Genomic DNA, 25375 nt, shown 5'->3' on the forward strand with positions numbered 1-25375 from the left:
GTGCAAGTTTTTCCTCTTTTTGCTTCAACTACCATTAGATAATGACTGGAAAAAAATTCTTTGAAAACTGGTAGAAAGTAACTGAAAAATTCAAACTTGATAAATGTCCCCCCTCCCCTTCAGCAAAGTATTTCTCTTTTAAAGGTGGAAACAGAACTGATTTTTAAATGTGAAGAAACGGGAAGGAAATAAGAAAAAATGAATCCAGAAATGAGGGTCATAATATAACAAAAATATATAAATGAACTTATTCAGAAAATAACCAGTTAAATATAGAACATGTTATTTTGAAATATGACAAAATGCAAACACAATTTCCCTCTCTGGCGTTTTGCTTTATTTAATTTATTTAATGTATCTACCTTATTTATAGTCTGCTCTTCTCCCTGCCAGTCCCTGCAAAGATGCACATCAATCGCTGCCCCGAGGACGCCGATTGGTTGCTCCCGCCGGCCGATTAGCATATTCAAATTACCTCCACCCCCCGACCATTGGCTAAAGACGGAGTTCGGTTGCCTTCCAGGCTACAACTTTCACCGCTTCCTTCTAGCGTCTTACGGCCGTCATCCGAAGATGCACATCAATCCTTCGCGAGGACACGCTGATTGGCTACGCCCGCCAGTCGATCAGCATATTCAAATCATTCTCTCAGGCCGGTGCCGGGAAAGCCGAACGAGCCAACGCGATTGGCTGAAGCAGGAGGACTGCTTTGCTTTCACTGGCCAAGATGCCTTGTCAGTCAGCGGGGAAAGCCCGCCTCTTGAGGTGTCCCGGTCTGGCTTTTCCTTGCCTGTTTCATTCAGTGTTGGGAGTTGGGGGAAGAAGGAGCTGGAAGGAGCATCTCTGAGGCTACAGCGACGGGCAGGAGGTGCCTGGTAATTAGTATATATTACAATTATCCCCTTTTTTTTTCCCATTCTGGTTGCTTTCCTCTCCAGCACCTCGTATTTCCACCCGAGGCCTCTCATTTCGATGCTCCTTTTTATTGGGGTACAGATGAAGAGACCCCCTCCCCAATTTCAAGCTGTTTACTTTATGCCATTTGCAGATTCAGAACTAAACTGGCACCCAACCTGGGGTTGATCTTTATGGTCCCACCTTTATGGTCCCATTTGTTAAAATGGCATTTGGATGATCAAAGAAATTGCTGCTTTTCTTTATTAATCTTGTACGAATTATCTTTTAAACCCTGTTTGGCACTTAGACTGGAGGGTTATGTGTTGTGTCTAAATATATTTTACATCATCCCTGTTTAGGAATGACTTATCTTCCTCCCCGAGGCTGAAAGGATTCCACTGGGAAATGATTGATCCTTAAATTAGATGTGGCCTAAACTGATTTTTTCTCAATGGGAGGATTCTCTGTTTATTCATTATGGGATTTCTATGCCACCCTTTCCTTTCCAGGTTTGGGGCAGTTTCCAACCTTTATAACACCTTCTTGCCGGCTGCTTGTTGGGACCACCTGGTGCTGTTCTCTCAGCAAAACAGGAAGTATTTTAGCCAGGCTCTGGATGCATTTTTGTTTTTGCAAATAACCAGCTGCATGCAGTTCCTATGCTAAAGCTGGAAAGATTATATCTGTGTTAGTTTCCACCCTGTACCGCTGTACATTACAGGGTTTGCGAGCCGGTTGCGTGTGCACCGATTGTGCTAACAGGCAAATCTGGTGGTGGCCTATCCGATTTCAGAGTTTTGAACAGTTGTTCTGGGGCTGATAGCTTTCTTCTGCAATTCTGCAGGTGCAGCTTTGAAAGCTTTCTGTTTTGTGTGCCAGATCTTGGCCTGAAGTAAACCTTTGCCTCCACCATAAAAGCCGGGGTGTGAAAGATTCAGGCTCATAAACCACCTTTCTGAATCAGCTGGAATAGGTTGGAATTTTCTTAGGCAGTCACTTTTGCAACGTTGTTTTTTTCATAGAATCATAGAGTTGGGAAAGGCCACAAGGACCATCTAGTCCAGGGGTAGGGAACCTGCGGCTCTCCAGATGTTCAGGAACTACAATTCTCATCAGCCCCTACCAGCATGGCCAATTGGCCATGCCGACAGAGGCTGATGGGAATTGTAGTTCCTGAACATCTGGAGAGCCGCAGGTTCCCTACCCCTGATCTAGTCCAACCCCCTACCATGCAAGAACACACCATCAAAGCACTCCTGAAAGATGGCCATCCAACCTCTGTTTAAAACTCTCCAAAGGAGGAGACTCCACCACACTCCAAGGCAGTGTATTCCACTGTTCAACAGCCCCTAATGTCAGGAAGTTCTTCCTAATGTTTAGGTGGAATCTCTTTTCCTGCACCTTGAATCCATTACTCCTCGTCTTAGTCTCTGGACAAGCTTGCTCCTTCTTCAACATGACATCCCTTCAGATATTTAAACATGGCTATCATGTCCCCCCTTAACCTTCTCTTCTTCAGACTAAACATACCCAGCTCCCTAAGCCGCTCCTCATAAGAAGAAGAAGAAGAAGAGTTTGGATTTATATCCCCGCTTTCTCTCCTGCAGGAGACTCAAAGGGGCTTAATCTCCTTGCCCTTCCCCCCTCACAACAAACACCCTATGAGGTAGGTAAGGCTGAGAGAGCTCCGAGAAGCTGTGACTAGCCCAAGGTCACCCAGCTGGTGTGTGTGGGAGTGCACAGGCTAATCTGAATTCCCCAGATAAGCCTCCACAGCTCAGGCGGCAGAGCTGGGAATCAAACCCGGTTCCTCCAGATTAGATACACGAGCTCTTAACCTCCCATGCCACTGCTGCTCCCTAGACATGTAATCTAGATGTTTTACCATTTTGGTTGCCCTCCTCTGTACCTGTTTTTTTGGTATGTTTTTTGTATGTCCCCTGTATGTCCCCTGTCAAAGCACTGGGTCATTATTGACCCACGGAGGGGACATCAGATCATGGCTTTTACTAGGCAGACTATCTTTGCGGGGTTGTTTGCCATTGCCTTCTCCAGTCATCGATACTTTACCTCCACCAAACTCAGTACTCATTTTACCAACCTTGGAAGGATAAAAGGCTGAGACAACCTATTAAAAGCAAGAATTAACTGGTATCTGCAAAGGGAGTTTTGACTCTCAAATTTTTATACCCTGGAAATCTTTTTGCTCTCTAAGATGCTGCTGGATGAAAATTTTACTCTATTAGTGAACATCAATATGGCTACCTTGCTAAAACGTGACTCTGCTTAGGGGAACTGTGACTTGCTCAAGGTCACCCAGCAGGAATGCAGGAGTGAGGAAACTCATCTGGTTCACCAGATAAACCCTCTGCCACTCAGGTGAAGAAGTGGGGAATCAAACCCAGTTCTCCAGATTAGAATCCACCTGCTCTTAACCACTATACCACGCTGGCTCAGGTGCTAACTTCAGGCTCCCTGGAACCTAATAAGAAAGTCTGCTTCTTTGCTTCCCAACAGGTGGTTTTTTCCCAGAGGTATCCTGGCCTGTTTAGTCCTCTAATACCTATTAATAAGCCTGTCTTAAGAAATTGTCTAGGCCCCTTTGAAAATGGGCGGCCAAGACTGCATATTGGAAAAGTGAATTCCGTCAGTTAATTTGCGAATGGTATAAAGTGTTTTCTTTTGCCTGTCTCGAATCAACTGCCTGTTAACTTTTTTGGGGTTGACTCCAAGCGTAACAACATGGGAGCAAATATTCTGTTAGCTTTCTCTACCCAGCGCATACAGGTGCAAGTCTTTATCGTGTCATTCTTGTTTTCTAAAAGGAAAGGTTTTGCAATCTCCTTCTCGTGCAGTAAACAACTGGACCAATGTAAAGGCATTATTATGATGCCAGTTCAGTCCCTTTGCTAATAATCTGTATAAAATAATCTGCTCTTTTTCATACACTGTCAACATCTTCACTGTTCACAAGATCGCTGTCTTGGTCAGTCATGGCTAGTTCAGTCTCTGTCAGCAGGTGTGTGGAATCAAGAGTTCTTTTTTACACAGTGTATTTTTTTTGTTCTTAGGTTTACTTACAGGATGCTTCATAGAGTGAGCATAGTATAGTGTTAGAGTGTTGAACTGGCATCTGGGAGACTTAGATTCGAATCCAATGCCATTGAATCTTACCGAGGGTCCCTGGGCAAATCACACCGTCATAGCTTAACTTCCAACCTAGGAACGGTTGTGGAAATAAAATAGAGAAGGGGAGAATGCTGTAAGCCACTTTGGGGTCCCATTGGGCAGCAGCAGTGGCGTAGGAGGTTAAGAGCTTGTGTATCTAATCTGGAGGAACTGGGTTTGATTCCTAGCTCTGCCGCCTGAGCTGTGGAGGCTTATCTGGGGAATTCAGATTAACCTGTACACTCCCACACACGCCAGCTGGGGGACCTTGGGCTAGTAACAGCTTCTCGGAGCTCTCTCAGCCCCACCTACCTCACAGGGTATTTGTTGTGAGGGGGGAAGGGCAAGGAGATCGTAAGCCCCTTTGAGTCTCCTGCAGGAAAGAAAGGGGGGATATAAATCCAAACTCTTCTTCTTCTAGATCAATTAAGAGAGAAAAAATAACACATTGCTGTTTCTTCACCAAATTTGAAGAGATCATTCTGGATTATTTGCAGTTCCCGTCGGTCTTCATCTTCACATGTCATCTGGAAATTTGCATACCTCTCTACTTACTTCCATTCCAAGTAATTTGTGAACATTAAGGCACCCCCCACTCCAGCAACTGAAGTTTCTCTGTTGTAAACGGCTGTGTCCTCCCTCCATAAGGAGATTCCTTCTGATGGAAAAGACCTGTGACTCAGTGGAAGAGCCTCTTATCTGGTGAATCAGATTTGTTTCCTCGTTCCTCCACGTGAATCTGGCTGGGTGACCTTGGAGTTGTCACAGTTCTCTCAGACCTCTCTCAGCTCCACCTGCCTCACAAGGTGTCTGTTGTGGGAAGGGGAAGGGGAAGGAGTTTGTTTGCCAATTTGAGACTCCTTAAAGCAGTGGTTCTCAACCTTCCTAATACCGCGACCCTTTAATACAGTTACTCATGTTGGGGTGACCCCCCAACCCTAACATTTATTCATTTTACAGATGGAAAAAAACTGATGCAGAGAGTCTTAGGCGACCCCTGTGAAAGGGTCTTTTGACCCTCAAAGGGGTCCCGACCCACAGGTTGAGAACCACTGCCTTAAAGGTTGAGAAAAGCGGGGTATAAAACCCAACTCTTCTTCACCTCTCCTTACCCAATTGTTTTGTTCTGCTATACAACTTCAGCAGGAAAAGAGGGGAAAAAAGCCCTCTCAAGCACTGAGGATAACGGTGAGCGCCATTTTGGAAGCAAAATCAGGCTCCTTCCCCATAATGCCTACAAGAGAGAAGAAGAGTTTTGGATTTATATCCCCCCTTTCTCTCCAGCAGGAGACTCAAAGGGGCTTACAATCTCCTTGCCTTTCCCCCCTCACAACAAACACCCTGTGAGGTAGGTGGGGCTGAGAGAGCTCCGAGAAGCTATGACCAGCCCAAGGTCACCCAGCTGGCGTGTGTGGGAGTGTACAGCAGGGGTCTTCAAACTATGGCCCTCCAGATGTTCATAGACTACAGTTCCCATGAGCCCTACCACTTGGCCATGCTGGCAGGGGTTGATGGGAATTGTAGTCCAAGAACATCTGGAGGGCCATAGTTTGAAGACCCCTGGTGTACAGGCTAATCTGAATTCCCCAGATAAGCCTCCACAGCTCAGGTGGCAGAGCTGGGAATCAAACCCAGTTCCTCCAGATTAGATACACGAGCTCTTAACCTCCTACGCCACTGCTGCTCCTATGAGGCACTACCCTGGTGGATACTTCCCCTGTAGCCCCACTCAGGTCCCCTTTTAAACCAGATAAAATGAGATTTATATTTTCTCTGGCATAAAGGCTGAAGAAAATGGAAGCCCCAAAAGTCATGCCCTAATCGGGCACAATGTCCTCTGAACTGTTCCTGGGGGAAGGCTTGCCCACGTGTGGGGGCACGGGAAGACCATCAAGGTCCCCGTTAAAACCTTATGGACATCTCTTTCTCTTCTGCAACAGCAGGGAAATCGGAATAACGCGCTGTGATAAAATCTAATGCTCCAGAGGGAAAATTATCTGTGTGCGGCTGGTTTTTCAAAGAGAGCGATAACTACTGGACTCATTTCTACCTGGAACTCTCCCAGCTTAATAAAATAGAGTTTGCTTGATCTCTGCTAATGTGATGAGCCAATCGAGCGCACGCCTGTTCTATGTCAGGGTTACGAACGTCCTGATATTTTAATAGAAGGTCGGTCCTTTGACAGTGTGATTCAAATTGCTCGTTCCAACAAGTGTGAAGGTATTCCTGTTTGTTTGTTTGTTTGTTTATTTATTTATTCTGTAGATTTTTATACCGCCCTATCCCCAAGGGGCTCCGGGCGGTGTACAACATATAGACATAATACAGTCATAAAATAGCTAAAACCTTTAAAAGCAGCTCAATAAAGACTAAATATAATAAGTATAATAAATATAAGTATAAGTATAAGTGGCGTCTGACAACCCCATTTTCAAAATCCTCTCCCAAGGGGGAGGGACGGCAAGTCCCATTAGGTGACAGAAGGCCCAGGTGTAAGGGGCCAAGATAGATGTGGTGCTTTTGATAGATGTCAAACTCACGGCCCTCCAGATGTGTTATTATGCGGATCATAGTGGCGACCTATATTCCATAGTGGACTGCTACCTCTATCAGTTTCGCCAGCATGGGCCACTGGGCCATGCTGGCAAGGGCTGATGGGAATTGTAGTCCATAACATCTGAGTGCCAAAGGTTCGCCACCAATGGACTACAGAGGGAGATATTTCTTATTAAAGCTCTCGCCAGCATGGCCAATTGGCCATGCTGGCAAGGGCTGATGGGAATTGTAGTCCATAACATCTGGAGTGCCAAAGGTTCGCCACCACGGGACTACAGCATGATGCTGGCAGGGGATGATGGGAACTGTAGTCCATAACATCTGGAGGGCTGCGAGTTTATATTTAGATATGTAGCTCAGCTTCCATTGGTATCCACCCTGGGTTAGTTGTTACCATATTGGTTTTCTGACTCATGGCAACTCTATGGATCAATTCCCTCCTAACCATTAACAGCCTTACAAACTGTGACCTGGGTCTGTCTTTGTAGAGGCAGTTCATCTCATGTTGGGTCTTCCTCTTTTTCATGCTGCCTTCAGAGAAGAGAGAGAAGAGAAGAGTTTGGATTTATATCCCCCCTTTCTCTCCTGTAGGAGACTCAAAGGGGCTTACGATCTCCTTGCCCTTCCCCCCCCTCACAACAAACACCCTGTGAGGTAGGTGGGGCTGAGAGAGCTCCGAGAAGCTGTGACTAACCCAAGGTCACCCCGCTGGCGTGTGTGGGAGTGCACAGGCTAATCTGAATTCCCCAGATAAGCCTCCACAGCTCAGGCGGCAGAGCTGGGAATCAAACCCGGTTCCTCCAGATTAGATACACAGCCTTTCGTATCGTGTGTGTCTTTTCCAGTGACTCTTGTCTTCTTATGGTGTGACCAGTCTCATTTTAGTCATTTTCACTTCTAGGGAAATTTCAGGCTTGATTTGGTCTGGAACCCACCGATTTGTCTTTCTGGTCGTCCTCGGTATCTGGAAAACTCTCTTCCGACATCACATTTCAAGGAAAATCTTATTTTCTTCCTGTCTGCTTTCTTCATTTGTCCAGCTTTCACGCCCCAGGCCTTTTATTAAACATACAAATTACCAGTCACCAGATGGGGTGTGTAGCAATTACACCTAGGTGTGGAGTCAGAGCAGGTCTTACCTGTCTCCATCCTCCACTACTCTGTCCCTGTGGTCTAAAGTGATAAAGGAAATTCACACTTGTTGACAGCAGGGGGAAAATGATGTAATTGCATAATGCAGTTGTTTGTTCTCCCTGTGTGGGCTGGAAAAGCAAATTAAAAAATCAGTCGGGGATAAATAAGGAGCTTCTGTTTGTTGTTATTTAGATTGTTTTAAATTGTGAGTTCAGGGACTGAATGGGGAGAGGATAATGATGATAAATTGCATTGTCTTTGGGCCATATATATGCGCCTCTTTGGGTCACCTTTCCTTTGTTTCTTTCTCAAAGGGAGAGTAATCCTGTTTCACAAGTTGCTAATTTGTTGAAGGTTAATGGAGAGAGGCAAGCTGTTTGTTTTGCACCTCGGCCGGATATTGCGAAGATGGTTTAGCCTACGCTAATTGCAGCTGGTCAGATTCATAGGCGCCCGTGAAGTGCGATTTCAAAAATGAGCATTCTTTTGGCTGCTGTTTTAGCTTCCTGGGCACGGGAGGTTACACTTTCCCCGGGATCTGACAACAGGGCGAGCCTTCTTGGAGATGTCAAGCTGAACCCCAGAATCAGGATTTATAACAAATCAATTGGACCCATCAGGTGCTCCGTTAGAAGCAGGCTGAATACAGTTGCCAGCCTCCAGGGGAGACCTGGGGATCAACCACAATTCCAATGGATCTCCAAACAACAAAGATCAGTTCCTCTGGAGAACTAGTGCAAGTTCTCCAGTCTGAATTTTCCATTATCAGGTTTTTTAAATGTATGCCTTTGTGTAAATTGCCTTGAAGTTGCAGCTGAAGGGGCAACAGTGGCGTAGTGGTTAAGAGCACTCTAATCTGGAGGAACCAGGTTTGATTCCCCTCTCTGCCACTTGAGCTGTGAAGGCTTGTCTGGTGAACCAGATTAGCTTGTGCACACCAACACATGCCAGCTGGGTGACTTTGGGCTAGTCACAGTTCTTTTGAGCTATCTCAGCCCCACTTACCTCACAGAGTATTTGTTGTTGGGGGGGGGGAGGGAAAAGAGATTGTAAGCCCTTTGAGTCTCCTTACAGGAGAGAAAGGGGGGATATAAATCCAATTCTTCTTCTTCTTCTTCTTCTTCTTCTTCTTCTTCTTCTTCTTCTTCTTCTGCTGCTGCTGCTGCTGCTGCTGTGTATGATAACCTAGAAGAGTTTTCAAGGCAAGAGACTTGCAGAGGTAATTTGCTGTTGCATTTCTCTGTGTAGTGACCCTGGACTTCCTTGGTGGTCTCCCATCCAAATACTAACTACCCTGTTTCCCCTTATATAAGACATAGTAGAGGTTTTGCTGAAGTGCGAAATATAAGGCATCCCCCGAAAGTAAGACATAGCAAAGTTTTTGTTTGGAAGCATGCCTGACAAACAGAACACAGGAAAAATAAGACATCCCCTGAAAATAAGACATAGCACATCTTTGGGAGCAAAAATTAAAATATGACACTGTCTTATATTTGGGGAAACACGGTATACTAAGTACACACATACATACATATACATATATACATACATTTAAACATACATATACACACACACATATGTGCATATATATGTGTGTATATGTGTATACCAGGGGTCCCCAAACTACGGCCCGGGGGCCAAATGTGGCCCCCTGAAGGCATTTATCCGGCCCGCCAGGCATGGCGGCGATGGCTCCATTCATGTGCAGTGGGGGCTCGAGGGAGAGGAGGAACCGGCCCCAACGGCTGTTGATTGCAGTTACATGATGGCACCCCCAAATCTCCATGCATTTTCTGACCCAGAGTTGGAAACCTTACATGTGGCAACGCCTGCTCCGCCCTTCCCTCTCGGCTACTCCATGTGTTGCTCTCAGGCTTTCTGTTCCTCCTCACTCCCATTGGCATCAGCCAGGCTGGTGAATTCTCGCTGGCTGCTAGGGAGGAAAGAACCCAGGAAGATACCTGATCCTGGGTTAGATGGAATGCTTCATTGGGAAAGTTCTGCTTTTTTTTTTTTTTACAGGGGAAGGTATTCCACAGCCTCCCCAACAATATTTGGAGCCCACCCTGTACTTGACATACTTTGGTCACTGTTCTAAAAATAGACCATGACAGAAAGGCTGAAAGGTGAAATCAAACATTTTACAATCATTTGTGCATAGGAATTTGTTCATAGTTTTTTTTAGTCCGGCCCTCCAACAGTCTGAGGGACAGTGAACTGGCCCCCTGTTTAAAAAGTTTGGGGACCCCTGGTGTATACACATGTATGTATGCGCGTGTGTATGTATATATATATCCACAGAGAGAGAAAGAGAGATTCTGTATGTAATACCACTTTGTAAGATTCTGTGCTTGTTCTTTCGGAGTCCTTTACTGCCTACCAGCCAGCCAGCTGGGTTTTTTATAGAGCCACCTCATTCCGAATAAAATCTGCCTGTGAAAAGTGGTTTGTGCCTCTAATACCAAGCGGTTTTTTCCTCTGTCGCTGCAACAGTTACCAAGCAATAAAACAAGTTTGGATCCAACCCCTTTCTGAACAAGTAAGGTGCAGGCTGAAAACGTTCTTCTTCTTTGCTTGAATTTGTTCTTGTATTTAATGGGGCAGAGTTTTAATGGCGAGTCAGATCTGTGGTTAAGGAAAGTGTCCGATTGGAAGAGAGAGTGTGTGTTCATGTGAAAACAGGCTGCTTCAAAAGGGAAACTCGGGGAGTTCTAAAAATAAAAAAGCAGATATAATAGCTTCCTGCATTCTCAGCAGAACTTTCCAAAGGACTTTCGGAAGCATTTAAAGAGCACGAGGTGAAAGTGATTTATGGCGGTATCTTCACCTTGCACGATGTGGAACAGGATCTGGTTTTCAAGCAGTTCTTTGTCACAGCCGCTCCCAGCTCTCCAGTTTATAATTGATTAAAATAATCCCACTTCTCTCCTTCAAGAACTTTCATTGACCATGCAAAGGTTAATTAATAACTGGAGATATAGAATGCTATTCAGAGAGTGGTCTGTGCACCAGTTAATTTCAGTTAATTTGTGTTAGAGTACTATAGTTCTTAAACTTCTGCATTTCACCTCTATTTTTCTGGATTCATCTCACATACAGCCATTATTTTGGGCTAGTTTATTAGAAGGAGGAGGAGGAGGAGGAGGAGGAGGAGGAGGAGGAGGAGTTTGGATTTATATCCCCCCTTTCTCTCCTGCAGGAGACTCAAAGGGTTTACAATCTTTTTTCCCTTCCCCCCTCACAACAAACACCCTGTGAGGTAGGTGGGGCTGAGAGAGCTCCGAGAAGCTGTGACTAGCCCAAGGTCACCCAGCTGGCGTGTGTGGGGGTGTACAGGCTAATCTGAATTCCCCAGATAAGCCTCCACAGCTCAGGCGGCAGAGCAGAGAATCAAACCCGGTTCCTCCAGATTAGATACACGAGCTCTTAACCTCCTACGCCACTGCTGCTCTTATTAGCTGCTGCTTTCCTTACATTGTGCTCAAAGCAGCTTATAATAAAAATCAATAAAGTAATATAATAAATGCTAAAGGATATCATTTCACCTCTTGGATAACATTTCACCTCTATTTTTCTGGACCCATCTCACCTACAGACTTTATTTCAGGCTAGTTTATTAGCTGCTGCTTTTCTTACGATGCGCTCAAATCAGCTTATAATAAAATCAATAAAGTAATATAATAAAAACTAAAGTATGACATATTTTTGAAGCAGAGGGGTTAGAATTATGATGGCTCCTTCCACATCTGGCCTACGAGAACTTTTCATCGGCACACAGCCAGCTTGGCATAATGGGTAATTACTGGACTAGGATGGAACCAGGTTTAGATCCCCACTTTGGAGTGAATCTTGCTTTCTCTTAGCTTAATCTAAGAACATAAGAACGAGCCAGCTGGATCAGACCAGAGTCCATCTAGTCCAGCTCTCTGCTACTCGCAGTGGCCCACCAGGTGCCTTTGGGAGCTCACATGCAGGATGTGAAAGCAATGGCCTTCTGCTGCTGTTACTCCTGAGCACCTGGTCTGCTAAGTCATTTGATCTTCTAACCTGGTCTGCTAAGGCACCTGATCTGCTAACCTACTTCACAGGGTTGTTGTGAGGGTGAAATGGGAAAAGGGGAAGCAATATCGCTGCCTTGAGCTGCTAGGGAGGAGGGAAAACCCCCGAAATAAATATGATAAATAAATATAAACATTCAAGTAGTGCTAGGAATAAATGTTCACTTTTTTTCTCCTGTTGATCCATTTGACCATTTCAGCACATTCAAGTTACTCCTGATTTTCTTGGAGGGTCTGAAATCATTGGAATAGACGTGGACACGGTTGATCTACATGTCTGATCTCTCTGTATTTTTACAGTTGTGAAATCCCTTAATTTTCTTCAGTAATGAGGATTTTCAAGGGCAGGTGTTATTGTCATGGGTGGTATCACAGTACCTCCGCTTTAAAAAAAAACCCCTGAAAGTTTGAAATATTGCTAGAGAACTGTAATGATAGGCTTCGCAATATCTCTGAATTTCCACCTTTCACTTCTTTTTTTAAAAAAGATAGTCTCTACCCCTTCCCTTGCAGAGGCTAGAAACTTACTTTTAAAAAAATGAAAGCTGAGAATTCGACAACCTGCTAAGCCTAGCATGGCAACGCTCTAGAGAAAATATCGATATTTTAAAAAAAGAAAATGAGACCATTGTCTTTTGTGGGGTGGGGTGTGTGTGTGTGAGTTGACCAGTATGGTCCAGTAACTGAAAAGCGTGGGCTTGGAGGGTTGAAAGTGGCAGGGCAAAGAAAACTGACAAAAACATTATGCATGAGGGGGGAAAATGTCTCAAAATCCAGAAAAAGATGGATCAAAAGTAGTCTTCAAAAAATCGGGGTGGGGGCTGGGGGCTAAAGGTGTAAAAATATGTGTGGAAATTAAGGGATAAACTGAAGTATTATGGGGCCAAAACTGAATTTAAAAACACCCATGTGGCAAAGGCCATTTATATGCTAACAGGAAGCCTTTTTACCCTGCTTCCCAGAGCTGTCTAGGTGGCCAGTTATTCGGTTGGATCCAGTGGTGGGATTCAGCCGGTTCGCACCGCTTCGGCAGTACCGATTGTTAAAATGTTGCTTGTAAACAACCAGTTGTTAAATTATTTGAATCCCACCACCGGAACCTGTTGTTAAATTATTTGAATCCCACCACTGGTTGGATCCCATAGATTCTTTTCACTAACTGAGCAGCCTTCGAAGCGTCTTGGATCAGAAGAGACCTTTTAGCACTGGAAAAAAGCGTATCTGCTAACAAAACAGATTCCCGGGACCGAGCTGGTAATCTGTTGCCCTTGAATCAGGACCGAGAGAAAGCGTCAATGACAGCTGCTATTGTTAGCGTGTTTTTGAAATGCCATGTCACGTTTCACCAGCAAATCTCTGCATGTCCAGTATGTTGTGCTTATATCTCCGGGGCCTGCTATGAGCACGAAACAAGATCGTCCTCCTTGGGCCGTGTAACAAAACCTTTCCCTGTGTTCTCTTCCTAGGCAAACCGAAAGAAATGTTTTCCCGATTAAGAATCGCGGCTGCTCCGTGCGTGCTGGCCCGCCGCAGCGCGCACACCAGAGAAAAAGGCAAGATGCTAATGCTGAACCCCAGGACGAATAAGGTCAGTGGGGCAGGTGCTGTGCTCACCTTCTCTTCCGCTATACCTGGTTCCACTGTCATGGTGAAGAGGCGGAGGCTTCCCCGTGTGACTTTGGGTTCTGGCTGTTTATTTATTTATTTATACTTTGGGCTTCTATACCGCCCCGTCCCCGAAGGGCTCCGGGCGGTGTACAGCATACAATAAATACAATCATAAAACCATCATAAATTGGCTAAAACTTATAAAAGCAGCGAAGACTAACTAAACATTAACACTTAGAGTAAAAGCATGAATATAAGCGTAGGTGGCGCCCGATAACCTGATATTAAATCCTTCCCCCAAGGGAGGAACGGCAGGTCTCATCAGATGTTATAGGCCCAGGTGTAGGAGCCAGAAAGGGGGGGGGGGGCACTATCAGCGGCTGGTCCCCTCCAAAGGCCCGGCGGAACAGCTCCGTCTTACAGGCTCTGCGGAACTCGCCAAGGTCCCGCAGGGCCCGGACAGCTGGTGTTCCACCAGGCCGGGGCCAGAGCTGTAAAGGCCCTGGCCCGTGTGGAGGCCAACCGCATGTTGTTTAAACTCTGCTGCAAACGTCTACAAAATAAGTGTATGCACTGGCCCCGGCCTGGTGGAACACTCTCCCTCCAGCTGTCCGGGTCCCTCTGGGCACCTTTGAGAAATTCCATGCGAGGGAGCCTGTAAAGCGAGCCGAAGTTGTTCCACCGGGCCTTTGGTGAAGAGGTTCTCATTAGCCGCTGAGGGTGCCCCCTGCCCCTGCCCCTCCTCTTTGCCCCATATGGGTCCCTCATACTATCGGGACCCATTTATATATATATATATTTTGGGGGAGGGTTTAAGCAAGGGTTTCGTGGGACGCTGTGTTAGGAATTAACTGTTTTAATTGTATTTATGGTAATAATTTTGTGACGATTTTATGTATGATGTTTTTGTGCTGTACACCGCCCTGAGCCCCTCGGGGATAGGGCGGTATATTAAATTAAACAAATAATAATAATAATAATAATAAATAGGTAGCGTGGGAGCACAAGTTCCAGGTGGGCTGTAGATTCCTGGCAAGAAAGGAGTGACAATCATGATCAAGTGACGTCATCTTTAATGGTGGAAAGAGTCTTTAGGTCTCAGCCAACTATGGCAACCTCAAAGGGTTTTCAAGGCAAGGGATTAGCAGAGGTGGTTTGCCATTGCCCTCCTCTGCAAAGAAACCTGAGGGCCAGTGTGGTGTAGGGGTTAAGAGCAGGTGGATTTTAATCTGGAGAACTGGGTTTGATTCCCCACTCCTCCACCTGAGTGGCAGAGGCTTGTCTGGTGAACCAGATGTGTTTCCGCATTCTTACATTCCCGCTGGGTGATCTTGGGCCAGTCACAGTTTTCTCAGATCTCTCTCAGCCCCACCTACCTCGCAAGGTGTCTGTTGTGGGGAGCAGAAGGGGAAGGAGCGTGTAAGCCTCCTTGAGTCTCCTTACGGGAGAGATACGTGGGATATAACTCCAAATTCTTCTTCTTGGTGGTCTCCCATTCAAGTCCTAACCAGGGCCAACCCTGTTTGGCTTCTGAGATCTGATGAGATCAGGCCAATCTGGGCCATCCAGGTCAGGGCAAGCCAATCACAGAAACCAGTAAACCTTCTCCTCCTACTAAACCATTCAGTGTTACAGTTATGCTGGATTAGAACTGGGAAGCCCAGGGGATTTTAGCAATGCAGTCCCCCAAACACAGTCTTTTCTGATCTAGGTTGGTTTCTGATCAAGGACATTTTAAAGTTGGCAAAGTCCCTGGCTAAGAGAAGGAACATGGTGGTTGGAGATCCTGGCAGCGTTCCACCAGGGATGGCGTCTTAGAAATCTCTTAGATCAGCAGCTGGGAATCCCTGGCTGAAATCAAGCTCTCTGAGGATCGCTGTCTGCCTTTCCATATAAGAACATAAGAACATAAGAACACAAGAACAAGCCAGCTGGATCAGACCAGAGTCCATCTAGTCCAGCTCTCTGCTACTTGCAGTGGCCCACCAGGTGCCTTTGGGAGCTCACATGCAGGATGTGAAAGCAAGGGCCTTCTGCTGCTGTTGCTCCCGAACACCTGGACTGCTAAGGCATTTGCAATCTCAGATCAGAGAGGATCAAGATTGGTAGCCATAAATCGACTTCTCCTCCATAAATCTGTCCAAGCCCCTTTTAAAGCTAATTCCAGGTTAGTGGCCATCACCCCCTCCTGTGGCAGCATATTCCAAACACCAATCACACGTTGCGTGAAGAAGTGTTTCCTTTTATTAGTCCTAATTCTTCCCCCCAGCATTTTCCATGAATGTCCCCTGGTTCTAGTATTGTGAGAAAGAGAGAAAAATTTCTCTCTGTCAACATTTTCTTCCCCATGCATAATTTTATAGACTTCAATCATATCCCCCCTCAGATGTCTCCTCTCCAAACTAAAGAGTCCCAAACGCTGCAGCCTCTCCTCATAAGGAAGGTGCTCCAGCCCTATGGCCAAAGAAGGAGTGATAAATGTGGCAATGGATCTTCATAACAAGCTGGCTTAGATCCCACACCCTGCATCCTCTTTTCCAAATGACCTAGGATTTCCAACCTCCATTGGAGTCCAGGAGGGCTCCCAAGATGACAACGGATTGGAAGGCTGTAGCAGTCAGTTCCCCTGGAGAGAATGGCTTCTGTGGCGTTACACCCTGCGAAGGTCCTTGCCCAAACCCTCCCCTCATCCCCAAATCTTTATGAATTTCCCAACCCAGAGTTGGCAACCCAATAGTGGTGGCTGGCTGAATGCAGCCCCTTAGGTTTTTCAAGGCAAGAGATGGTCAGAGGTGGTTTGCCGTTGTCTTCCTCCATGCAACGATGTTCCTTGGAGGTCTCCCATCTGAAAACAAACCAGGGCCGACCCTGCTTAGCTTTGGGGATCTGATGAGATTGGGCTAGCCGAGGCCGCCTAGGTCAGGACTAACCCACATTAGCATCAATTGTTGATCCAGGAGCTTTGGTGTCGAGCACGGCAGACTTTTAAAAGGGTTCTGCAGATAGGACGAATGGGCAATTATCTGCCACAAAGAAAACCCCCAGGTCACTGCTGAGTTGATGGTATAAGCCTGTTCTTTTTTTATTGAAGCTGAGTCATAAGAGGATTAAAGTGTCTGAGTGGAGTCGAAGGTCGAAGCAAACTGGTAGAAGAAGCAATGTTCCTTTTCAGTAATAAAAGTTAGATGTTTAGTAGAATCATAGAGTTGGAAGAGACCACAAGAGCCATCAAGTCCAATCCCCTGCAATGCAGGAACACACAATCAAAGCACTCCCGACATATGTTCATCCAGCCTCTGTTTAAAAACCTCCGAAGAAGAAGAAGAGTTTGGATTTATATCCCCCCCTTTCTTTCCTGCAGGAGACTCAAAGGGGCTTACAATCTCCTTGCCCTTCCCCCCTCACAACAAACACCCTGTGAGGTAGGTGGGGCTGAGAGAGCTCTGAGAAGCTGTGACTAGCCCAAGGTCACCCAGCTGGCGTGTGTGGGAGTGTACAGGCTAATCTGAATTCCCCAGATAAGCCTCCACAGCTCAGGCGGCAGAGCTGGGAATCAAACCCGGTTCCTCCAGATTAGATACATGAGCTCTTAACCTCCTACGCCACTGCTGCTCCTAAGAAGGAGACTCCACCACTCTCTGAGGCAGTGAATCCCACTGTCGAACAGCCCTGATGGTTAGGAAGTTCTTCCTAATGTTTAGGTGGAATCTCTTTTCCTGCACCTTGAATCCATTACTCTGTATCCTGGTCTCTGACAAGCTTGCTCCCTCTTCAACATGGCGTCCAAATATTTAAACATAGCTATCATGTCCCCCCTTAACCTTCACTTCTCTAGACTAAACATCCCCAGCTCCCTAAGTCTCTAGTGTATCTTAAGCCCTTATTGATCGATCACTGGGATACATCCCAAATTGGCCATGTGCCTTCTGGAAAGAAATACCTGTGTACATCTGCATCTTCTGCAGAAACTGAACAGAGGCAAGACCTCAGATTTGTGTGACGGATCCCTGTACCTACGCAGGAATATAGTATACTAGCGGGGCCCGGCCACGCCTTGCTGTGACTTATTGTGGTGAAATGGGAAAGGAACAGTAGGAGCAAATCAATTGCAAAGGCCAGCAGTACGTGCTCATGGAAACGCGCAGGCTGATACTGTTCAATGTCCTTGATGTGTGTGACCGCATTCCTGGGTGGGAATGGAAAGGCACCCCTCCCACACATCTAGGCTGGCTTGTCATGATCCTTTACCTGGGAGTAAGTTGGAGTGGTGGCAATGGGTGTCGCTTCTGAGGAAACCCTCTGAGGGGCGCAACTCAGCCATTCAAAGTATGTAACGGTTGCTTTATCGAGCTTACTCCTGAGTAACGTGTGCCTCGGAGGCAACCTGGTTTTCTGAACTGTAACCTCATTATTCAGGGAATCTAGGCTGGCTGGGCCCTCCCTCCCCTCACTTGCATGCCACCCCTCACTCTCTCCCCTCCCTCACTTCTGTTCCCTTGCATGGCACCCCTTCCCCTACCTCCCCCCCTTTCCATTTGCTAGAGTGGGTGGGTCATATCCAGATACTGGGCTCCTTTGCCTCCCTTGCATGCCACCCCTGCCTCTCTCCCCTCCCTCACTTATCTTCCGTTGCATGGCACCCCTCCCTCCCCTTTCCTTTTGCTAGAGTGGGTGGGTCATATCCAGATGCTGGGCCCCCTCCCTTGCATGCCACCCCTCACTCTCTCCCCTCCCTAACTTCTGTTCCCTTGCATGCCTCCCCCTCCATCCTTTCCCTCTCCCACCCTCTCTTCCCTTGCATGCCACCCCTCCCCCTCCCTCCCTTCCGTCTCCCTCTGCTAGGGTGGGTGGGTCATATCCAGATGCTGGGCCCGCTCCCTCCCCTCCCTTGCATGCCACCCCCTCCGTCCCTTCCCTCTCCCTCCTCTGAATGTGTATGAGAGTAGGTGTGTTGTGTGGTAGCAGTGGGTGAGGCACAGAGAGTGAAAGGTACCTGCGTGTGAGGGGGGGAACCCCACCTGACCTCTCACACGGCAACGTGTGTATGTGTTTCACGTCCACTGGAGTTATTGCCTATGTACTGTTTCCACTGCTCATGTCTGGCCATCTGAGCGAACATTCTAAGGGTGACAGTTACACACAGGCAGCTGCATGGCCTGGTGCGCCAGGAAAAAGATGTGTTACCTGGCTCAGGTGTGTTGTCTGACAGCGGGAGGTACGTAAGAACACAGTCGGGGGAATGAGTAAGGGTCTGTGAAATTTTCAGAGTGTTTGGGCCAGCAGGTGCGGGGTTATTCTCGAAGCAACAAACGCATGGTTCCCTTTTTATATATATAGATTTCATGAGAGCAGATAGTGAAGCATGATTCTCTCTTCACCCCCTTTTCTTGCAGAATACAGTTGAGAAGATTCTCTTCTCTAAAATATAAAAGATGTGGGAATCACTAAAATATTTTTTAAAATTTTTAACATTTTTATGCTGTCTTTTGAGCAGTTAAAAACACAGTTTGAATAACCACATAATTTAATTAAAACACGTAAACAAACCACACTAGGAGGAGAGCCAGAAACTGTTACAGGGAGTTTCCCAGACAAAACAAAAAGTCTTCAGATGCTTATGAAAGTCATTGATAGCAGGAGTCAGACAAATCTCCTCGGGAGGAGGGTTGAAAGTTTTGATGCCACAACCAAGAAGACCCTTTTTCGAGTCACCATGTTTCTAGGTTCAGATTGTAGAGGCTTCCAAAGCAGAGCCGCTGAGGATGACCAGAGTGTACAGGTAGGTTCATATGGGAAGAGGTAGTCTTTAAGGTTTGTTGGTCCCAGATCTCGCAGGACTTTGAAGGTCAGTACTAGCCCCTTGAATTGAGCCCTGAATCAAATTGGAAGCCACTGTAGATGGAACAAGACTGGAGTGGCATGGTTCATGCAATCCAATTTTATCAACACTGACTGTGGTATTCTGTACCAGTTGTCACTTCAGAACAGTCTTCAAGGGCAGTCCCACATAAAGTGCATGGCAGTAGTCTAATCTATGTGTTACCAGGGTATGTACCACAGCAGCCAGATCTTTTTTGCTCTGGAAGGGCTGCAGCTGGCTCACCGTTACTGCCGCCTATATCCAATAGATGGCACATGTCTAGGAGCATCCCCAAGCTACAAACTTGTTTTAGGGGTGAGTGCATCCCCATCCAGAACAGGGGATAACCCATTTCCTTGGTCAGACCCTACAAATAGCACCTCTGTTTTGTTGAGATTAATATGAGAATATCCATTTTTCTGGCTCAGTTTTCCCAATTTCTCTCTTTCGGTTTCCAGGGTATGGCTTTTACATTGAAAGAACGTCAAATGCTTGGGCTCCAGGGACTTCTGCCGCCAAAGATAGAGACGCAAGACATCCAAGCCATGCGCTTCCATAGGAACCTGGCCAAAATGACCGACCCTCTGGAAAAGTAAGCGCGTACTAGCATAACACATGGAGCAGCAGTGGCGTAGGAGGTTAAGAGCTCATGTGTCTAATCTGGAGGAACTGGGTTTGATTCCCAGCTCTGCCGCCTGAGCTGTGGAGGCTTATCTGGGGAATTCAGATTAGCCTGTACACTCCCACACATGCCAGCTGGGTGACCTTGGGCTAGTCACAGCTCTTCTGAGCTCTCTCAGCCCCACCTACCTCACAGGGTGTTTGTTGTGAGGGCGAAGGGCAAGAAGGTTGTAAGCCCCTTTGAGTCTCCTGCAGGAGAGAAAGGGGGGATATAAATCCAAACTCTTCTTCTTCTTCTAATGGTTGTAGTTAGCTCATTAAGACTGCGATGAAATATCCTTTTGCTGTGGTTTGGGCATGTGTTCACATGGGCCATTTCCCCTGGCTTTAACACTGTTGGGAAGCAGTTTCCCCTACTTCCTCGCTGCATCTAGGCGTGACAGCCATTGATTTCCTTCCAATAACTGGACTCGGGTTCAAACGAAATCGGTTTATTGTGTCAGAGTAACGAACAGGCTGCACTCTGACCCTTGCCTAAGGAACCGCTGCCATTCAGAACACACTGCCTGGGCTGTGTCGTTTCCCATAAGGTATGATTAACGACGGCCTTGTCAATAAATGAAGTCGTTTCGGGTCAAGGTTCTGTCAGAACGGAGGATAACTTGCTCACAGAGCAGAGTTCCACTCAGAACGGCTTGTGAAGGATCTTAATGTTAAACAGTGACTAATCACAATCTCCTTAGCTGACAGTTAGAAACGGGTCACTACACCCTGATGAAGTTCATGTTTTCCTGGAAACAAATCCAAGTGAGTTCATAGGGCTATACCCAAGGCAGTGAGCTCCGTCACTTTCACTTAAATGCAATAAATTGCGGTTTATAATTTGCAGGTCTGTTACGCTGAATTCAATGCCTATAGTGGTTTGGATCATAGAATCATAGAGTTGGAAGAGACCCCAAGGGCCATCAAGTCCAACCCCCTGCAATGCAGGAACACATAATCAAAGTACTCCTGACAGATGGCCATCCAGACTCTCTTTAAAAACCTCCAAAGAAGGAGACTCCACCACACTCCCACGTAGTGCATTCCACCATTGAACAGCCCTTACATGTCAAGAAGGTTTTCTGGATGGTTCGGTGGAATCTCTTTTCCTGCTCCTTGAACCCATTACTCCTGGTCCCAGTCTCTGGAGCAGCAGAAAACAAGCTTGCTCTCTCACCAACATGACATCCCTTCAAATATCTCAACATGGCTATCATGTCACCTCTTAACCTTCTCTTCACCAAACTATACATCCCCATCTCCCTAAGTCTCTCCTTAGATAATTTTACTCCAGATACAGGACTATAATCTCTATCATCTCAGCATGGCCAATTGGACATGCTGGCAGGGGCTGATGGGAATTGTAGTCCATAACATCTGGAGTGCCAAAGGTTCGCCACCACTGTTGTAGGGCATGGATTCCAGACCTTTTACTATTTTGGTTGCCCTCCTCTGAACCTGTTCCAGCTTGTCAGTATCCTTCTTGAATTGTGGTGCCCAGAACGCTACTTCAAAGGAACCTTTAGTAGTGACTAATTCCTCCTCTAGTAAAAAGTTCTTAGGAGAGGTTTGATTGTTCCAAACAGGAACTGTTATTGTGACACGATTGTGTGTTCTTTGATCTAGTCATATACAAAATACTTGGAATTCTTGGTGGTGTTTTGCAGCAGTGTGGGTTTGGCAGTATCCAACTCTTAATTTCTCTTCTCCCCTGCCCCCACTTAATTTACAGATACATCTATGTAATGGGGATCCAGGAAAGAAACGTGAAATTATTCTACAGGGTGTTGCAAGACGATATTGAGAGGTTGATGCCAATCGTTTATACGCCCACTGTTGGCCTAGCTTGTACCCAGTATGGACATATTTTTAGGAGACCGAAGTAAGTATGCCTTTTGTGTGTGTATTTGTGGAATTATTGATGCAGGTGGTTAGAATTTCAGTTTGAGAACTTTTTGGTTCTCTCTCCTCGTGGGGCATGGATTCCAGACCTTTTACCATTTCGGTTGCCCTCCTCTGGACCCGTTCCAGCTGGTCGATATTCTTAAATTGCGATGCCCGGAACTGAACACAGTACTCTAGGTGAGGTCTGGACCAATGCAGTGTAGAGTGGTAATAACATTCTCGATTTAGACTTGCAGGGAGCGAATTTATCTCCAGATGTTGACTACATTTTATCAGCCCCTGCCCAGCATGGCTAATTGGTTATGCTGGCAGGGGCTGATGGGAATTGCAGTCCATAACATCTGGAGTGCCAAAGGTTCGCCACCACTGATCTAGACACTATACTCTTATTGATGCGTTGATGCTCGTCAGAGGGAGGGAAGCGTTACTAGCGGTTAACTAGTGTAAATGGATTTTGCACATTCTAGTGCCATAAGCTTTTAACCTGTTTGATTTCAGAGTGTTTCTCTGGACATTAAGAACGAGCCTGCTGGATCAGACCAGAGTCCATCTAGTCCAGCACTCTGCTACTCGCAGTGGCCCACCAGGTGCCTTTGGGAGCTCACGCGCAGGAGGTGAAAGCAAGGGCCTTCTGCTCCTGTTGCTCCCGAGCACCTGGTCTGCTAAGGCATTTGGTTGCATCTTACACATTCTGGTTGCATCTTACGCGCATCGTCTGTTCTCTTTTAAAAAGTTGCCTGCCATTTTTTAAATGATTTCTTGAGACATTTCTTGAGTCCCAAGCTAGTCCCAAGCATTTCTTGAGTCCCAAGCAAGATCAAAAATAAAAAAAATATGCCGTAAAATGACCAACCAGTGTTTTCTTTTTTAAAACAGGGGATTGTTTATTGCCATAACCGACAGGGGCCATGTCAGATCCATCATAAATAACTGGCCAGAAAATGATGTGAAGGTACCGTTGTCCTTTGTGTGTTTTACCGTTAATGCCAGCATGGGCTCCCTGGAAATCTCTGAAAATAAGAGGGCATCCTTCCAGTGTGGAATTTGGACCATCAGTCAACCATTAATAGCTTGTGAAAGTAACCTCGTCCCATGTCTTAGCCAACTGGTGCTTCACTTCTGGGTTTCTGAGAGCCTAAAGTTGCATTGCACAGTCTTCATGGCACATTGGGGCTTGCTGCAAGGACTTTCCTCCAGCTGGGTGAAACGTGTTTCTCATAGAGAGCGCAATTTCCAATAGTGTGGGGGCCCAATTTGTGTCAGGACCGGCATTCTCAGGAAGAAGGGGCAAGTATTGTCCCATGTGCAGCAGTGAAGGTACCGTGTATCTAATCTAGAGGAACCAGGTTTGATTCCCAGCTCTGCCGCCTGAGCTGTGGAGGCTTATCTGGGGAATTCAGATTAGCCTGTACACTCCCACACCTGCCAGCTGGGTGACCTTGGGCTAGTCACAGCTTCTCGGAGCTCTCTCAGCCCCACCCACCTCACAGGGGGTTTGTTGTGAGGGGGGAAGGGCAAGGAGATTGTCAGTCCCTTTGAGTCTCCTACAGGAGAGAAAGGGGGGATATAAATCCAAACTCTTCTTCTTCTTTCCTCCGGCTGGGTGCTACGTGTTTCTCATAGGGAGCACAATTTCCACTAGTGTGGATGCCCAATTTGTGTCAGGACCAGCATGCTCAGGGAGAAGGGGCAAATATTTTCCCATGTGCTTTTTTTCTAAGCAGCATTGGCCCCAGAGAGTGCTGTTTGCCTTGTTGTGTGAACCTACCTGTACCCAGTTGGCAAGGATTTCTCAAGACCAAACTAGACAATCGTGCATCCCTGAATCCGCTGTGGGAATGCCATGCCCCTGTAGAGTTTTTAAAATTTTTCAAAATGCCACGGGGGCACGATCTTGCTGGGAAGTTATGACGCGGGGGTGGGGGCACGAAGTAGTTTTGTCTCTCTTCCAACCTGTTTGTGAGAAATAGGGTTGAAAACGGAATGGAGGGGACGACAGACCCTCGTTCCCGCCACGTGGCAGTCCCAAGCAAGATCAGGCCCCTGAGGTGTTTTGAAAAGTTAAAAACACAGACTCCAAAATGGTGCCGCATTCCTGTGGTAGGCTTGGGGGCATGGTGTCATCTAGTTTGGCCCTTGAGCAGGTGGCGAACCTTTGGTACCGATGTTATGGACTACAATTCCCATCAGCCCCTGCCAGCATGGCCAATTGGCAATGCTGGAAGGGGCTGATAGGAATTGTAGTCCATAACATCTGGAGTGCCAAAGGTTCTCCAACATGGCCCTAGAGCATAGGTGTCAAACTGCTTGGCCCTCAGATGTCGCGGACTGTTAAAGCCTACATCATCCCCTGCCAGCATCATGCTGGCAGGGGGATGATGGGAAATTGTAGTCCATAACATCTGGAGGGCCGCAAGTTTGACACCTGTGCCCTAGAGGATAGGTGAATTTTAGGGGAAGGCGAAGAGTCATCATGGTGCAGTGGTTACGAGTGGAGGGACTCTAATCTGGAGAACCGGGTTTGATTCCCCACTCCCCCACCTGAGTGGCAGAGGCTTATCTGGTGAACCAGATGTGTTTCCGCACTCCTACATTCCTGCTGGGTGACCTTGGGCTAGTCACAGTTCTTCAGAGCTCTCTCAGCCGCACCTATCTCACAAAGTGTCTGTTGTGGGGAGAAGAAGGGAAGGAGTTAGTAAGCCGCTTTGAGTCTCCTTATGGGAGAGAAAAGCAGGATATAAAACCAGACTCTTCTTCATAATAGAGTTTTGTGCAGTCTTATGTGAATTTTTGTATGTGGCACTGAAGAAATCAAAACTTTCCACTTGTTTGTACCGTTTCAGGCTGTGGTCGTCACTGATGGAGAGAGGATTTTGGGCCTGGGTGACCTGGGGGTTTATGGGATGGGGATTCCTGTTGGCAAACTCTGCCTCTACACGGCTTGCGCAGGCATCCGGCCCGACAAGTGCCTCCCGGTGTGCATTGACGTCGGAACCGACAACCAGGCAAGTGAGACTGTTCTTTGTTCGAAGGTGCTGTTTTTCAATGGTTTTTGCTTCTCCCCCTGAAAAAAATTGATGTATTCTTCACTAGTAGTAATGCTTGCTGTCCTCAGAAGGATTATTTTCAACTGAGGCCCTTTCCCCACTTACCGATTGTTGCGCGCTACTTGCGCTGAATGACGTGGGGTCCAGCGGCACTCCCTATTGTGGGCGGCGAAAACGCGAGCGCGCCTGACTTCATAGTACGGCTCTCAAGGTCGTCAACATCATCGGAAAAGTCATTTCACCTGGCTGTTTGGAACAGCGCCTTTTGAGGCGGCCTTCGCGAACGGAGTTACTGGCAGCAATTGGGGGAAGCCCGGTGGATTTACCCTGGGTTTCCATTTTCCTGCTGCTTCCGATGACATGGACCCTCCCGTCCAATCAGGGCATGGCGGGCGTCATGTGATGCAAGCGGGATGCAGAAATGTTCAACCCGGATTGATTCGCCAGAAGCTATTTGTGGACACAAGATGTGTCCACAA

At 46.8% G+C, this 25375-nt stretch overlaps 1 protein-coding gene across 1 annotated transcript in view; it reads left to right on the forward strand.

Annotated features, from left to right (window-relative positions):
- Positions 1–769: 769 nt before the first annotated feature.
- Positions 770–25375, forward strand: part of ME2 (malic enzyme 2) — a 43900-nt gene continuing 19294 nt past the window's right edge. Inside the window, exons 1-6 of the mRNA XM_048504328.1 lie at positions 770–875; positions 13280–13401; positions 19740–19873; positions 21677–21826; positions 22726–22801; positions 24693–24854. Coding sequence (XP_048360285.1) covers positions 13294–13401; positions 19740–19873; positions 21677–21826; positions 22726–22801; positions 24693–24854 — 630 coding nt within the window. The 5' untranslated portion in view covers positions 770–875; positions 13280–13293. The remainder of the gene's footprint in view (positions 876–13279; positions 13402–19739; positions 19874–21676; positions 21827–22725; positions 22802–24692; positions 24855–25375) is intronic.

Source organism: Sphaerodactylus townsendi, linkage group LG07, assembly GCF_021028975.2.
Source record: "Sphaerodactylus townsendi isolate TG3544 linkage group LG07, MPM_Stown_v2.3, whole genome shotgun sequence".
Taxonomy (NCBI): domain Eukaryota; kingdom Metazoa; phylum Chordata; class Lepidosauria; order Squamata; family Sphaerodactylidae; genus Sphaerodactylus; species Sphaerodactylus townsendi.